At 53.0% G+C, this 16565-nt stretch overlaps 4 protein-coding genes across 4 annotated transcripts; 1 reads left to right on the top strand and 3 right to left on the bottom strand.

Annotated features, from left to right (window-relative positions):
- Positions 1–10: 10 nt before the first annotated feature.
- Positions 11–3838, bottom strand: J4E85_003911 (uncharacterized protein; the record flags this gene model as incomplete). The annotated part of the gene is made up of 2 exons (XM_051468176.1): positions 11–1215; positions 1420–3838. 2 exons carry the CDS (start codon positions 3836–3838, stop codon positions 11–13), a joined length of 3624 nt encoding a protein of 1207 aa, XP_051327768.1.
- Positions 3839–4238: 400 nt separating this feature from the next.
- On the bottom strand, positions 4239–5882 carry J4E85_003910 (uncharacterized protein; the record flags this gene model as incomplete). The annotated part of the gene is made up of 2 exons (XM_051468175.1): positions 4239–5368; positions 5417–5882. 2 exons carry the CDS (start codon positions 5880–5882, stop codon positions 4239–4241), a joined length of 1596 nt encoding a protein of 531 aa, XP_051327767.1.
- Positions 5883–7051: 1169 nt separating this feature from the next.
- J4E85_003909 (uncharacterized protein) lies at positions 7052–7880 on the top strand (the record flags this gene model as incomplete). The annotated part of the gene is made up of 2 exons (XM_051468174.1): positions 7052–7163; positions 7222–7880. The coding sequence occupies 2 exons, from the start codon at positions 7052–7054 to the stop codon at positions 7878–7880; spliced, it is 771 nt and encodes a 256-aa protein (XP_051327766.1).
- A 235-nt stretch (positions 7881–8115) lies between these two features.
- Positions 8116–12933, bottom strand: J4E85_003908 (uncharacterized protein; the record flags this gene model as incomplete). Its single annotated transcript, XM_051468173.1, has 7 exons — positions 8116–8389; positions 8443–10373; positions 10440–11221; positions 11272–11785; positions 11842–12068; positions 12127–12655; positions 12709–12933. 7 exons carry the CDS (start codon positions 12931–12933, stop codon positions 8116–8118), a joined length of 4482 nt encoding a protein of 1493 aa, XP_051327765.1.
- Positions 12934–16565: the final 3632 nt, after the last annotated feature.

The following is a 16565-nucleotide window of genomic DNA, read 5'->3' as shown; positions in this document are numbered from 1 at the left end:
AATTGTATGGTCACAAGAACGCAGGCGTATCCTCCCTAACCAACACCAACCCACCCCTCAAGCTCTGCTTCCCTGCGCTTCCACCCGGCGACAAAGCATTCTCACTCTTTCTCTGCCTTAGGAACTTGTCGGCCATTCGCTGACCTGGTGTTACGTTGCCATCCCTGCCTCCGTTCCCAGGGCTTTCACCACCAAGCACACTCTCAATACCCCTCCCAACAGAAACTCTGGTCTCGGGATACGGTTCCTTGCTCATAGCCAATGAGCTGGTCGAAGTTTTTAGTGTTAGTGCTGGACGACGGAGCTCTGAGCCAGGAAGTGGAGAGTAGTTGTCCATGTCTATGACGGCGGGACGACCTGTATTGTTGGTGCCGCGGAGGTCGAAGGCGCTTCGTGGTCTACGAGCGAGTTTCTCGGGGGACATGGGCCGTAATGTTGCGCGGATACGGGGACGGAGGGGCGTTACTATCTCTGCTGAGCTGGCATTCTTCTTTGCCGATGGTGTTTCAAGGGTGTGAACGTTGGTGCTGGGTGAGTTACGGCGGGGCGTACACAGTAGTTGCTGGGAGTTTGGTCGCGTTGATAGACCTAGCGGGGAGATGGCGGAGCTTTTGTGACTGCGGAGGGACGGAGGAGTGACATTCTCCTTACGCGCGGGGCTCCTCTTTAGGGTGGTGATTGGCACGCGCTGTGTAGTTTCGTTCGTGGCCGGGGCAGATGTATTGGTGGTAGCTTTGGGATCAGGTGTGGACTTGGGCGAGGATTGGGATTTGCCCGGCGCAATTGTCTCGGTGGCCGATCCAAGGACGTTGCTACTGGCGCGCCCACCAGCATCAAGGAAAGGGAACCGGTCATTTCTTGAAGGCAATTCTGGCGTTTCAAAAGCCGGGCGCGATGTAGATGCGTGGCCTTCGGGTGTTGACAGTAGATGCTGCCTGTTCGAAAGAGACCTCGATTCGGGCTGAGAGTGTTTGATGAGCTTTTCAGTATCAACAATCTGTCGAAGTGGGGTATGATTGCCATCGCGAGTGCTGATGTGCGACGAAGACTTCTCCGCGTCTGACTTCGCAGCACGTGCGCCACCGTCATCGCGACGCTTGAGATCTTCTGCGCGGGTAACAGTTGTATCAGCATTCTCATTTGTATCTTCGGCATGCGGTCGCGGCGTGGAAATATCGAGTGATCCCCTAAGAACGACCGTCGTGTCTTCATGTTCTGTATGTGATGTACGGCTCGAATCTGGTCTGACTTTCTTTGATGGAGTGGTATACCGATCATGAATCCTCAGATCTTCTTGACTGGTGAGCTCCATACCAGAGATCTCATGCGACAGCCAAGCTCTCCAGTCACGACTAGTTCGAGTAGGTTCGCGCCGATGAGGAGAAGGCGTGCCTACAACGTAGCTTCTTATTGACTGACTAGTTGAAACGACTGCCGAGCCGCCGTCCTGAGACTGCTCAACCTCACCAGGCCCTCCGAAAGACATGACACTGTCATTAGGAAGGATGCTGACGCCATCTGTGTTTCGTGAATAGATGCTGGGAGACATTGGCGTCATGGCAGTATGAGAAGCTGGTGACACGGATACTCTGGGCGAAACAGGCAGTCTTCGTGGGAATTGACCAGCCATGCCACGAGCGCCCGGTGCAACTTCTTTGTCATCTTGAACAGCTGGTTTTGTGGAGTCATCAGTCCGTTGAACAAACGATGCGACATCGTAAGTTCTGCCAGTTTCACGCGGGAACTGGACGTGCTCTGCCCCATCCAGAGGAGTCTTCCAACGGTCTTTAGCTCTCTCTACACGCTTCTCAATTTGCGATGTCGTTGGAGTAAACATCTGGACGGCGCAATTGCGCTCAGCTCCATCACTATCGGTCTGTGTATCATCAGACTCAGGCGTGCTGCCCGACGAAGGCATCGTTTCCTCTCTTCGATGTACTCCTTTCGTGCCATCGACACGACTGGTAGGGCCTGGATCAGGAGATGAATGTTGTCCGATGGGTGTGACTGTGCGGATGGTGGATCTGATCGCCCGTCCAAAAGATCTGATCGTGCTGGTCTTGCTCTGAGTGCTTTGGGATGTGGCCGGTCGTCGTGATGGAGGTCGCTGTTCTAGATCGATACTGCTACGAAGGTTTCGACTTCCACTGGAATGCAACTCTCGTGTATGAGAGAACAGCTTGGTAGTACTGGACTCAAAAACATCGCTTTCTGCGCCTGGTGTTCGTTTGGCCGGGCTTGAAGACTTTTGTGATCTTGACGATCCTATCTCTTTCATCAATGCAGAAAAGACGCGTTTGGGATCGACAGGCGTAAGTGACTCTTCGGTGAGGATCTCCATGGGCATGGGGTCGCGGAAAGCGGCGAGAGGTGGGAGAGGCAGAGACTTCCTTCTCGAAGCACTTGTAGATGCCGCACGGTCTGCCTCGCTCCCAATGCTATCTTTAGACTCATGGATAACGGTCATTCGCTTCATGGCACGTTGTGTCAGCGTGTCGCTGGTGGTAGTAGTTCCCCAACTTGTAACTCGAGAAGCTGATACGTTCGCAGCATTAGCTTCGCTATGAAGACTCCGATTACTCCGTGCACTTCCAGTGCTGTTGCTTCTGGATCCAGATCGTAGAAATGCAGGGTAGGCACCTTCAAGTGACGGTGTCCGAGCACGAATGCGTTTCAATGTTTCTTCATTAGGCGGAGGAATACTCAGTCCGTCTTTCACGGTGGGTGGACTGTAGTGCGCAGTATGGAAGTAGTCGCGACTGGCATCGATCTGCTGGACAGGGAGATTGGTGGACTTGCCCGACGTGCGCCGGAAGACCTTCTTAATCTTGCTTTTGAGAGACCCGGAGAACGATCTCTTTTCCTTGATTTCCTGTGGTGGCACGAAGTCGCTCAAGGCAAGATCCACCGTCGACTCGTCGGGTGTTTGCTGATAATCCGTAGAGAAGGACTGCGCTTCTGACGCGACACGCTTGCCCTTGTCCTTCCCTTTGTCTTGACGTTTCTTGAAGGGCGCTAGAAACATCGACGGTTTGTGCTTCACCGCCTTCTGCTGAAAGTCTTGTAGATACTCATCTCGTACTTTGTCAAGCGTAGTGTCAGGTCCAACTGTGACCGGCATACGCGGGCCTGCTAGTGGTGACGGCCGAATTGTTCGAGAGGGTAAAGGTATGGGCGAGGGTTCTGATACCGGGCTAATGCTTGCTACTGGTGGCGTTGTAAGATATTTGGACGGCGGCCGAGCAATCGGCGAGCCGGTCTGAACACTACTTGCGTAGTACATGGAACGCGCCTTCCGTATCTGCTGCGAGGTAATCGAGGACGAAGCACTCTGTCGGAATGACTTTGGTTGGGAACTCGGTCTAGCATTTTCGCTGAACGTGATCGAAGGCTGCGTCGATAGATACCGCGGTATGGAAAGCGACTCATGAACGCTGGGAGTAGGATAAAACGGCGGGAATTGCTCCGTGTTCTGTTCCGTAGAGTCTGCTGAAGCTTGTGACAGGCGTTGTGCACTTCTCGTCTGCTCGGCAGTCGGACGCTGCAAAGACCGGAAGCTCGAGTCGCGAGGTGGGAAGTGGCTGCCCTGCGAGGTGAGAGACTTGCGGCTGGCGTTGCTCTTCGATCTCGCCAGCTCGACACTGCGCTTTGCGTTACGGTCTGCCGCATCTTGAGCTTGCGCACGAGCAAAGGCAGCAGTGGCTGCAGCTAGGGCCTGCTGTTTGATCGCATCTAGATCCAGCGGTTCGGCGATGGAAGTGGGACGTTTGTGGACGGTCGAGGCAGACTTGGACCGGCGGAGTCGGGTGCCTGCATCGCTATTCGCACGAGCAAGCATCGGAGTGGCAGGATAAAACTGTGGTTGCTGGAGTAGTGCGGTAAGAGGGTGCGGCCAACTTAGCGAAGCAGTGCTAAAGACGTGTTGACGGCATGTAGCAGAAACAGCGGTAATGAAGCACGACCAACGGTATGGTACGAGAGGTGATGCATTCGAACATGTGGGAAGAAAGACACAACAGCCAACGGTTGTTGCGGCAGTTGCAGTCTTGTACGTCACTGCCTATGCTGTGGAAGAAGCGGCGACTTGAGGCCTCGCATGGCAGGAGATACCGCTGTCTCTGGAACGCGCCTTCCCGGGAAAATATTACCATTTTGATAACATGGCATGTGCCCCAAATTCGAAAGAAAGCCTTCGCCATCGGGCATGAGAAGTCAAATTGTCTGCCTGTATATTATGATCATGGCAAGTCTCTATGCCTGGCGAGTTCCTCGCGGTCCAGCGCACTCGTGCGTATCTCTTCCTCGTCCGCGTCATCCACCGGCACATAAGACGGCTCTTTATCCCCCACGTCAATATAATTCGTCACAACAGTCATGAACGCGAATACCACAACGGAGGTCAAGAAAGGTAAACCAAGCCAGGCGCCGCCAAGACCAATACCCACCTGGAACAGCTCGCTCAGCAGTGGGCCCGCGATCATGGCGCCAATACTTTCTGCAATCGCAATGGTGCTCATGAGCTTGCCAATATCAGGACTCGACTGACCGCCCACAACATGAATGGAAACAGATCGCATTGCAGCGGTGTAGCCAGTTCCCATGTTGTAAATGAGAAGCCCAATGATCAGAAGTGAAGGATGCGCGGCAATACCCATGACGAAGAAGGCAATGGTAGTAAAAGCTATGGATCCGCGTGCGATCCAGAGATCGGCCCAGTGTGCAGGGAATCGCAGCTTCTTCAAGAGGAAGAAGTTTGCTAGTGGGATCAAGATAGTGACAGCCACCAAGTTGGTGGCTGCGCGGAATGAGAGCAAGTAGGCGGCCTTCTTGATCTCCCAGTTGTAACGCTTTGAAGCATAACGGACCAAGAGCGAGATGCACTGTCTGCCCAGTCTATTGGCCAAGAACGTAAGGACGACCAGGCTCAAGGTCCAATCGCTCCTCAGGAAGTGCACTGCATCCTGGAAGTTGCGGAGTTGTGCTCGCAGCGAAAAGTGGCTGGTTGTAGGCGTGGGCTGTAGCTCGAAGACCTGGTCTCCGCTGTCCTTGGGTTCAGGCAGATCGCGCAGGTGCAGCGTCTCGGGGACGAACAAAGCCACAACAACCCCCATAAGCTGTATCGCTAGTGACAATAGCAGAGGCAGCCAGTTCCCGCTCTCCATCAGCCTCGCTGCCATTATCGGTGCCAGCATTTCTGCAACAAGGACACAGGCCGTCAGGTATAGGAAGACCGTCGTTCGCTTTTCTGGAGGTACGATGTCGGAGATCATCGTTACACCGATAGCCATGGCTACGATTGGACCGCCGCCGATGATCGTGAAGGCGCTCGAGAACCACGTCAGCTGTAAAGGGAGAGAATTGAAGTAGGCTACCCATACGTTAGCATATGTACAAGATTCGTGCAATGCCGTCTTACTTATTATCATCACCCAGACGAAGGCAAGGTCCAACCCGACCAAGCTTGCTGTGACGATCCACTTCCGCCCTACTTTGTCTGCCCAAGTGCCATATGGTACAGCCAAAAGAATGCCCGGTATCGCGCTGAACATGTCCTGCCAGCCAAAAATGGTGGCGAGTCTCTGCTGCACCACATCCACCTTGCACAGCTGCTCTGGTATGCTTCCGTCGCCATCGATCACCGAAGGGTCTTGTTCGCGGTAGTACTTGAGACATAGATTCTCCTCAAATAGACGTGTCAGAGGTGGCTCGGCAAGGTAGGCACCCACATCGACGACTGCGACAATGATGAAGATGAGCACTACGAGGAGTACCCATGGCTTCTTGGTCGATTTGTGCGGTGGAAGAAAGTCCGGTTCTGTCGGGGTTAAGAGGGCCTCGTCTTCTTCGAGGGATTCTCGTGGTAGATCCAAGTGTAATGCCATTGCGATAGCTCGTCAACGTACGGCGGGAGGAACGAAGGGGGGCGGGTATGTGGCTGACGCGCATGCCAATGGCGCGACGGTAACAAAGAGAAAGGACGCAAGGAGCAAGCTGCAAAAGTCAGTGATACCTATCGTTAGCTGGATATCATCGTGAGAGTGTTCATGGGTTTGTAGGGCGCGCTCTGGAATATGAGACGGCCCCGGGGCTGTGAAACGAGTCCGCGATTACTCTGGGCATCCCGACGATCTTTCCAACGCCGAGTGTTGTGTCGCGTCACGGACACGGCCGGGGTTATGTCAGCAGCGAAGTTTAGCCGGTCAGATAATACCCCGCCGCCCGTCTTGATTACTCCGCGAACAACACCATACATTAAGATTCTGTTAGGTCCAAAGTTTATTGCTGAAATAGTTTCGGTAATTATTAGTTGGTCGTATGGAGGGACCGACATTGACACTTGAAGAACGCATTTGACTCAGATCATTTTTCGCACACATCCTTCACTTTGCTACGTCTCTAAACCACAGTCTCCTCAATGCAAGATTTGTCGTAATATCAGACAGAGCTTTGACCGAGACTCGGACGTTTGTGAATAACCGGCTTTCTTAGAGCGTTTGCTATAGTCAGTCGCATGCATCATTTTCTGCGGAGCGCTGCCGCACCGATTCTATGTCAAACTGGACCTGATGTAGTCCCCTGACTTGACGTGAATGAGGATACAAACGGCAATGAGAGAATTCTTTCACATGCAAGTGGCCCCTGACGTCTTCTTTGATATACTGATAGATCCTCATGAGCACACTGAACGCAATTGCTGATTAAGTCGGGTACAAAGAGGGCTCAAGTGTGCGTTTGCCAGTGGACCATCGCTCTCACACTCTCAACTATACTGGATATGGGCCCGTTGGTTATATATCGATCGCGTCATCAGTCTCCTCCTCGCCTTTGACTTGGCCTTCTCCTTTACCTTGAGCAAACGCTTTTGTCACAAGGACATCATTGCAGGTGAGCTCGTGTCTCGGACTAGGGCCATATATAAGGATCCTTTACCACCACTAGACTTGGACTCCTTACCTACACCTCAAGGCTCCACCGCCTGACATACCTCGCTATATCATCATCTTCCTTCCTATATCGGAACCACCACCCAGAAGCTATACACACAATAATCATGTCTAGCTCCAACAACCCCAACACCACTGGCAACCTTCAAGTCCACGGATTGGCTCATGTCCGTGTACCCGATGACGCCAACATCGCCATCTGGCACATCCTTTGCAATGGTAATGAAGTTCACTCTCCTCATTGTATCCACCAACTCTAACTGTGCCATCTCTTTAGGCCCTTTCACCGTCGACATCGCCGCCGAGTCCAGTACACCAGAAGCCAATCCCGGTCGCCCCCAGTTCCTTAAAGGCATCACTTTCAACGCCGAAAAAGAAGAAGAATGGAACAACACCGTCCTTCCCTACATCCGCCTTCTGACTTTCACCGTCGCCTCTACCACCGACACCTACTTCATCGGCGATATGCTGCAAGTCCTTCCCGACATTGACAAGAACATCCTCAAAGTCGACATGAACGGCTTTCACTGGTTCTCCGGCATCACCGACAACCGCAGTTCAAACCCGTATCTCGCTCTCGCTTCAAGTCTGCCTGAACTGCAAGAAATGGCTTTCACTCTGCATACGTCGACGATTACAGATTCCATGTTCGGTGAGAGGCAGCTTCAAGAGTTAGAACGGGTGGATCCTGAGAGGGCTAAGAGAAGGGTGACGAGGTCGGTTGCGGATATTGTTCGGAAGTACGGGATGAAATCCATCTTCGACAACAAGTCCCTGAAGCACCTCCGTCTGGTTTATATCAAGAGCGACATGGTAGCCGCCTACACTATCGATGGCAACCCCGAGAATGTCATCGCCGGTATCAAGAATTGGTTGCTGCAAGGCTTCAGGAACCAAGGCCAGGAGGTTGTGGTGGAGCTTTCACGTGCGTCTTGATTTCTGTGGAGGATTCGGAGTATGATAGTATATATTATGGAAGTGTGATACCATGAAGACCTCTTGACTTCTTCATAAATATAGAGGTGGAAACAAATAAACACAGTCTGCTATACCCCAACGCCTTTTGGCTCCGATGTGATGACAAAGGAAATGTTTTGTATACCCGCAGACATATGTGCAAAGAAATGAACTCGTCACCCCATTATCATTATGTATATGTCCAGTTCTGTGCCTACCGCGATAGGGTGTTTATCGCGTCATCGTCATCGTCGTCCTCTACGTCTCCTCCTCGTGCGGTGTCCTCGTAGAGGCTCTTGAACCAGCTCCCTTGGCGGTCCAACAGCTTGTGCGGGCAGCCGTACTCGACGAGCTGGCCCTTGTTCATGACGACGACCTTGTCGAAGTCAAGTATGGTGTCGAGCTTGTGCGCGACGGTAATGAGGGTGTGATGTGGGAAGCGGGAGCGAAGAAGGCGTTGGACGTGGGCGTCGCTTGCAGCATCGAGACTAAGCGTCATTGTTAGTATTGAGAGAGCGGGATGGAATGTGCGATGACTTACTTGCTGGTGGCTTCGTCCATGACGACCACGGTGGATTTGTCCTTCTTGAGCATGGCGCGCGCTAAGCAGAAGAGCTGGCGCTGTCCGTGCGAGAAGTGGAGGTCTTCAACCTCGACATCTAGCGGATGCGCGTACTTGTCGACATCGCCCTTGGACACAATGATGTCCCAGAGCTGGACATCTTTCAGCGCGGCCATAATGGCCTTGTCATTCGACTCTCTCAAAGGATCGGCGTTAAGGCGGATCGAGCCGGGCAGTAGGTAAGCGTCCTGAGGTAGGCCGATGAGGCGACTGCGGATGGTTTGACGAGGAATGCGGGTAAGAGGTACGGAGTCGATGGTAATGCTGCCAGACGAGAGCTCGACCATGCGGAAGAGTGAGAGCACTAGCGACGACTTTCCACTACCGGTGCGACCAACGATGGCGACCTTCTCACCAGGGTTGATGGAGAGTGAGAAGTTTGAGATGACGGGCTCACCGGGTCGGTGGTATGCTTCGATGCTTCTGAACTCGATCTTGCCCGCGCTTGGCCAGTTGGAAGCGGGAATGTGATCTTCGCTCTCATGGTCTTCCGCGATGGCATCGGTGGTGAAGTTCTTGATCCTAGCCACACTTCCGATGTGTGTTTCTAGCTGAGTCCAGAAGGAGATGAGCAGCTTGATGCTTTGAGAGAAGAGTACGACGTTCAGTAGTGCAACACCGACATATCCTGCGCTGAGCTTTCCCTTTAGTGTGACGACGAGGACGATGAGAATGGTGGCAACAGCTGCAACGACGAGGTCCAAGACAAGCGTCAGCCATCGTTGTGCCGCGAAGAGAAGGTAGAAGGGACGCTGGCTGCGGTCAAGCAGCGCCTTGGCTTTCTCTTCGACGAAACTCTGCCATCCAAAGGCACGAATAGTCGCCAAGCCTTCCAGTATCTCGTTGAACTGAGTGTAGAGCGGCGACTTGGCTTCTAGATCGAGGAAGCGGAGTTGACGCGACGTGCGCAAGTAGAACTTCTGTACGAAGAAGACTGCGACAATGACGACAGGGAATGAGATCGCTGCGTAGGGAGCCGCGACGGCGATGAGAACCATTTGTCCGATGACCAGAACGAAAGTGGCAAAGGTGTTCAGTGCAGCGACTGGCAGCTCCATGTCGATCAACATGAGATCTTGGCTGAAGCGATTGAGCGTCACTCCGGTATCGGTGGTGGAGAAGAAGGACATGGGCGATGCGAGCACTGTATCCAGCAGCTTCTTGTGGAATGTGACACCAGAACGAGGTACCATCGTGATAATGAGCTGCCAGCAACTGACCATGAGGAAGAAGAGAGCAAGCCCACCAAGCATGGCGTAGATGCCCAGCCAGTAACCGAGTCGCTCGTTGGGGTGGTTCTCGTTGTACTCAGCCCACATCTTCACCCAAACTGTTGGGAACGAGATACCGAAGATAAAGATGACAATGGAAATGATGAAGATGATCGTCGGGATCCAACCCACAGTGCTGATGTAGTAGAGGTAGATGGCTGTGTCTCCAGTGCGGCGGTTCGCTTCCGCTTGGACGTCGTCCTCTGTGAGCTGGGCGTCGGTGACTTGACGCTCAGTGTATCGTGGCGGCTCTTCGTAGATGTGCTTCTCTGGGCGGTAGTCCCAGTCGGCGCGTCCAAGATCAAAGCCTGATACATAGCCTCCTGACTTATTTAACTTCTCGAAGGGGCCTTGTTCCGAGATGCTACCGTTGCTGTCGAGAGAGACGATATGATCACAGTAAGGTAGACGTTTGGCTGAAGAGGATGCAACAAGAACAGTGGTTCTGCATCGCTTCAATAGCCCCTCATAGCCGAAGAGGCTGTGCCAGATGCGGTTCTCGGTCTGGCCATCGAGACCGCTAAGGCAGTCATCGAGGATGATGATGTCTTTTTGGGCGTAGACTGCTCTGGCAAGCGCCTGGAAACGTACAGTGGTTAGTAATGTCCAATCATGAAAAGAGGGGTGAGTGTTGGTGTGTCTTACAATTCGTTGGCTCTGGCCTCCGCTCAATGCGATACCCTTGCTGCCGATCTCGGTTTGATCACCCTGGGGTAATTGCCGGAGGTCTTCATCTAACGCGCAGCTCCGAACAACCGATGAGTACCACCGATGATCAAATACTGCTGCACCGATAATGCTCTCCTGCACTGTGCCGTTCACATGCCATGGGGTTTGGTCGCACAAGGCGATCCGCAGGGAAGACACCTGCAGGGAGCCACCCATGACGGGCAGCTCTCCTAACACAGCTTTGAGCAGGGTTGACTTACCACACCCTACCGGTCCCACGACCATGGTAATCTTCCCGCGTGGGACGATCATGTCGATGTCCTGCAAGGTACCAGAGGGCTGCTTGACCGGGTCCCATCCGAAGTAGCCGTTCTCAATCACGATAGCCTGAGAGCCGAGCGCGCTGAACTCCTTCACTTCAACAGAGCCGCGGCTCTTTTGAGAAGTTTCGGATCCCTTGATCGACTCACCTGCGAACAACGACGTTGTGCTGCCACCATAGATGGAAGGGAATCTGCGCTGCTCATTTCTCGGAGCTAGTGTCAAGAAATCCTGGATTCTCTTGAACGACCCCACACCTCCCATGAGCGAGGAAAGTGCCATGATGAGAGACCCTAGAGGCTCAGTGAGGAGTGTGAACAGCGATAGGGAAGTGAAGACGGTGGCGGTGTCCAGTGTGCTTTGGCCGTCGCTGTTTTGTGCGATGACCGAGAAGACAGCAAACGCCAAGATGGGTGACACGATTGGCGAGATGTAGGCTATCGAAAGTCAGTGAATGAGGGGAGATTTTGCATGATATAGGACTTACAGAAACCCATAGTCCAGATGAGGAGCTTCCTGAACTTCTTGGAGATGTTGAGCTCATCGACTCGGAGCTTCTGAAGATCATCTCGTAACACTTCAGTGAGACCGCCCATCTTGACACCCTTCATCGAGTTGAGCATAGCGTTAGTCGCTGCGATTCGCCGTTCTATACCTTCAAGCCAAAGTGCTTGACGTTGCATTACCAAGCTGGTGGCTGCTATCGAGCCGAGCAATGAGAGGACGGCAACGCCGATAGGGATAGCGCATGCTGCACCGAGCTGTCGCTCCAGAAGATACATCGCAAGGGTGATTTCAAGAGTATTGGACCATATCTCGTGGCCAGTCTCCATGCCAGTAACAATGCGCTCAACATCAGCGCTCATGAGCGTGATAGAAGATGCAGCGTCCACGTCCGTCAATGTGACTTCTGTCGCCTTGTTGTATAGCATCGAGATGAGACCGCCTCGCATTTGGGTGATGAATCGGAACGTTAGATGCATGTACTGGCCGGTAGAAACCTGCATGGTTAGTTAGCGCAGCTGTCCACGACATGTTATCCCGGTTATATACTGACTGCGATGCCGATGAAGACAATGATGTATGCGCCGATGAGTCCGTAACCGATGTTTGAAGTTTGCGCCGTGTCTTCTTCTTGGGAGAAGAGGACTGCCCTTTCGATCAAGAAGGGTTGGCAAAAGTTGAAGGCGATCAGGAAAAGTCTGGGTGGCACGACTGCCAATATAGACCATTTAAGGTTTCTCAGTGTCATTCCGAAGAGAGAGTGGGCACCAATGTTTTTGACTATGAGCTCTAGCATTAGCGGATGTGCGGGAAATGTTCAGACGTGATTATGACCTACCTCTTGCCCATGATGATCCAAGCAAATGATGCAAGTAGTCGGCTCGTAGGTGTTTGTCCAATTGAAAAAGGTCTTCGATGTTCAACGAAGTTGAGAATCCTTTTTTGAACAGCGAGTTCAGCCACCAGAAAGTCGCTCGCTTGTACATGCCACTGGTAGCCTCCGGCGGATTGTTGGCGAAGTCCGGCAAAAGGTGTCGGCGCTTGTCTCTTGCTTCCACTATAGCAAGGAAAACCTTCAGTCCCAGGCGGGGTCCGAAGACGGTGGCAACATGCTCAAGCTCTGGGGTGAGTCCGTAGCTGCGGGAACGTTCGATGTCGAATATGCTGGTGAAGAGGAGGTATACTGTGAGGAGGAATGATGGGCGAATGGTTCGCATATGCTCTACGTAGGAGAGACATCCTAGCAACAACGCGCCGACAAAACTGATGGCAGCGGAAGGGAGTTCAGCACGACTGTTGCGGACTTGTCGGTTCGACCAAACAACGAGAAGGGCGAGTTCGAAGCCAGTGAAGACGGCCCATGCTATCTGTGGTGTAATGGTCAGATACCTGAGTGTTGAGCTCGCGATGAAGTACATACCAGTTTAGTGTATAACAAGGTAGACCTAGAGACCTTGGTCTCCTTCCACCACAGTTGGTAGATCCTGAAGGGAGCAATAGCTATCAACAGAGATAGAGGTATGGTGGAGAGAAAGATCTCTGAAAAGAGAAGAGTAAAGTCGAACCCGCCACGGCACTCCGCGCCGGCATAGGGACCAAAGGTGTCGTCCGTCAAGGCGCAGTTGCGATCCATACTTGTTGCCATTATGGGCGAGAACCAACTCGTCGACGTTGTTTAGCAATGTAGATGGTGCATCGAGGGAAGCATATAGGGAAGGGACTCTTGATACTATGAGAACCCCGAGAACCCCACAAACGCTTGAGTAGTTCCAATCCCTATGTTGATCATGTGGACGGGTGGCAGGGTGATTATTTCTTTGCTTCCCTGCGTCAGTGTTTCTGACTACTCGCGGCGACGGCTTGGACAAGGCGGTAGCATGTTTGAAGATCCTTTCAGACCAATGCTCCGCAATGCCACACAGACACACACCTCTTCTCTTCCCCAAGAGCTACTAGTAGCGCCTTACGTATTAATTATGAGCTGAACACGGCTTTCAATCGCCATCTTGATGGCATGATATTGAGTTGGCTGGCTGAGATCATCGTCATCTTACACTAAAGCAGATAGCTTGCAGACCCGGAAAGTGATGGTGGAGAATATACCGGTAGTAGGGTGCGTGACTGGCATTTCATAACCTGGTACGGATTTGGTGCATGCAGGTTGCATGCGTCGTGTTGTACACTGTTTGAATGGACAGGGGCATCGCATGGTGCTTGGATTTGGATTAGCCCTGGGTTCCACCCGAATTAGCAGCAACGACAAGCGCCCCTCCCATCACCCTGCGCTTAAAACAGTGTGGTCGGCGGCCCGGGAAGAGAATCCTTAACCTTAATTACTCTACCACGGTGTCACCTTGGCACAGCCGTAGCGCCTGTTTTGTGGCTTGTGGCTTGGAGATCGGCGCTGTCATGCCGACGATCGCACCCGAAAGGCCGTAGCAGGTAGCGCGGCGACATTGCTGTTGGCTCACCGTGCTCTGAACTAGGGGTGTTGAAAACGTTTGACAGCGGTGTCCTTTCCTCTTTTAGCTGTGTTGAGCGCCAAAATAGGACATGTAAAGAAGGAGGGATTATGGCTTCCAAAAAAGGCGAAGACATCGCTTACGGCCGTTCATCGGCCCTTTAGTCATCGTGAAGTGCAAAGTAGCCTGAACTGCTAACGACGGAGGAGCTACTCCTTGACGAGAATACCATTGATCCTCCAGGTGTAAAGATGATGTAACAGTGCACTTTCATTGATCCCTGAGTTCTCGTATGCGGGTCATGTACAACACTGGCTGTCCGAGGCGCACCTGCGTACTGGATAAAATCAAGTACGGGAGTCAAAATGCAACCCACGTCATCACATAGACATTTTCCTGTGCATGAAGGCGCGTTCGTGCAGTCTGATTGATCGAGATCGAAACCTCCGCCACCGTGAGGAGAGTGATAGTGAACACGGACCGGTCTGACCGCGATGATATCTCGCATTACCCCTCAATCAAGAATGGTGCAATCCAACAATTAGGCTGGTGACGCGGCAATTATCCAGATGGAAACGGTGTTGATCACCTCAAACACAGACACTCACGTGCTGAGACATGGAGTGGTTACGGCACCAATCACTGTTATAGACTCGCCAACCCGCCAATGTACAGGCTCATGGTCGCGAAGCCTAGGAGACTTCAGGCGCGAGAACGAAGCCCTGAAATGGGTACAGTAGGACGCGATGAACTCTGTCAGTGATCGACTGTTCGTAGGCGAAACTTGATTCCTCGTGGACCGAATAACGGAGTAGCCTCTTTGTTATGACGAGTGATTCGTCAAGATTGCGGACTTGAATACCGGCGGAGTGCCAAATCGGTTTCCGAGGAGGCGAAGAAAACAGGCTGAAGGGATTGGTGTCGACGAGCGAAAGGCAGATGGCTGAGCTTGTGTGATGTGACCGCAAAAACGGCACCAGGTTCATGGCAGTGCCGATGTAGGTCTCCATGTTGTTTGGTAGCTTCATTGCACTTGAGTGATGATCGATGCAACGCCGATCGCATACGTTTTGATCGGCCGGTACAGCTCGCGATGAACACTCCAAAGGGCACCGGAAGATTCCACTACTAGCTTAGAGCTGCAAGTGTATCCACAGGTGAAGTTCATGGCTTGCGCAGCTCGTACGGGTAATATCAGATTTCTGGGGTACCTGCAGCCATGTTCATATGTCTTGGACGGCTGTCTACCCCACAATAGTAGCTGAATACGACGAGGCTGAGCTCCTGTCAAGCAAATTGACGACCGCTAGGCAGATGAGTTTCGCCGAGGCCTGCTGGATAGTGGCGACAGCATGCAGTGGATGCGCGTTTGTTCACGTGCTCGTGTTCCGCGGATGACAAAGGCATTTCGACAGATGGTACGACGTGTGCTGACAGTCCTGAAAAGGCATGATCAGTTGCAGGGAAGCCGCACATGAGGATTGAGCTGCCCTAGGATGGGAGTACCGGCTGCCTGGTAACCAGCGGTAGGAGCCGGATAATCCTCATCCGACGTCGACTACCTAGACCATGTCTAACTATCAGGAGCGGGACCTTGGAAAGTGCTGTGCGCCTTAGAGATGGATCCATCCCACCATCACAGTGTGGGTCTTGAGGGCGTGCTTCGCGGGAGCGGCAGGCGAGACTTCTTGGAGCGTGATGGCGGCGGGTTCAAAAGCCGTTCCGGATATGCACACATGGGAAATGAGAAAGTGGAAGGTGGCGTACAAAGAAAACCATACAGTAGCGCGACTGACAGCGGAACGTGAATCGTAGTCACGGCACCGTGTCATGGAAGCGGCGGAAGCTTCGGGAACTGAGGCTGATGGTGGCAGACTGTTGAACGTGGCAGCGTGAGGCGAGATCCCCGTTGGGTAGCTGACCGGTGACAGCTGGCGGCAAGCTCGTGGGTGCCGTATGCAGACGCATGCCAATGTAGGGAGGCTTGAAGTACGGGCAGCGAAAGTCGCGCCGGGGCAGCGCTGAGGCGGAGAAGAGCATCCGATGGCGCTTGGAGCTAGACCAAGGCTCTTTGTAGCCTAGTGCGTGACGCGTTACATAAGCGCCCCGCATCTTTGTTTTCGCGCGTCTTGCCCCAACCAGCAGGAGCCAGCCGGCCACCGACGCGTCAAACCTCATTCTTCACACCTTCCATCTCCGCGTCGGACCGTCTCGTGTTCCTACGCACGCCACAATATGTACCTATTAACCTGTCGCGACCTCCGCAGAGACTTCACAGCATCGCAAAAGCCAAGCACGTCACAGCCAGCCTCGCGAAGACGCGACGGTCATGGCCCTCGCCCACTAGGAGCCGCCCGTTGCTTTTTGGTTTCGCACAATCTGGTATGCACTACTCTTGGTGCAACTCGAAAAGGAACTCGCCAGCGTGTCCACCGCTTCATGCCCAGCTCGTCCGTCTCCTTCGTCTATCCAGCGCAACGCCTCCAATCACGAACATCTCTAAGCTGGCCTGGGGCGCCTGCGGGTCTTTGCAGCTAATGCTTCTTCGTTCTCGAAGACGATGCCTGCCTGCAGGCCCCGGCTGTTTGCGCTCGCATTCCATGCTTCTCCAGTCTGTGTGGCTTGAAACAGACAAGAATAACCTATGATGATTTCACTGCCATGCCGAGACCCCCGTATCAGGTGGCAAGGGATTCAGGAGTAACTCACTATCCCCGAATGACGATCCCACGCAGCATATGCAAGAGTAGAACCTGAGGCCCGTACTGAGCTTTTTCATCTTCTCAATCACAGACATTCCGTGTGACTGAATCTA

This window comes from Alternaria conjuncta (genome assembly GCF_024043145.1).
Source record: "Alternaria conjuncta strain BMP 0040 chromosome Unknown scaffold_5, whole genome shotgun sequence".
In the NCBI taxonomy this organism is placed as follows: Eukaryota; Fungi; Ascomycota; class Dothideomycetes; order Pleosporales; family Pleosporaceae; genus Alternaria; species Alternaria conjuncta.
The sequence above is the reverse complement of the archived record's forward strand: the minus strand, read 5'-3'. Positions and strand labels throughout refer to the sequence as shown.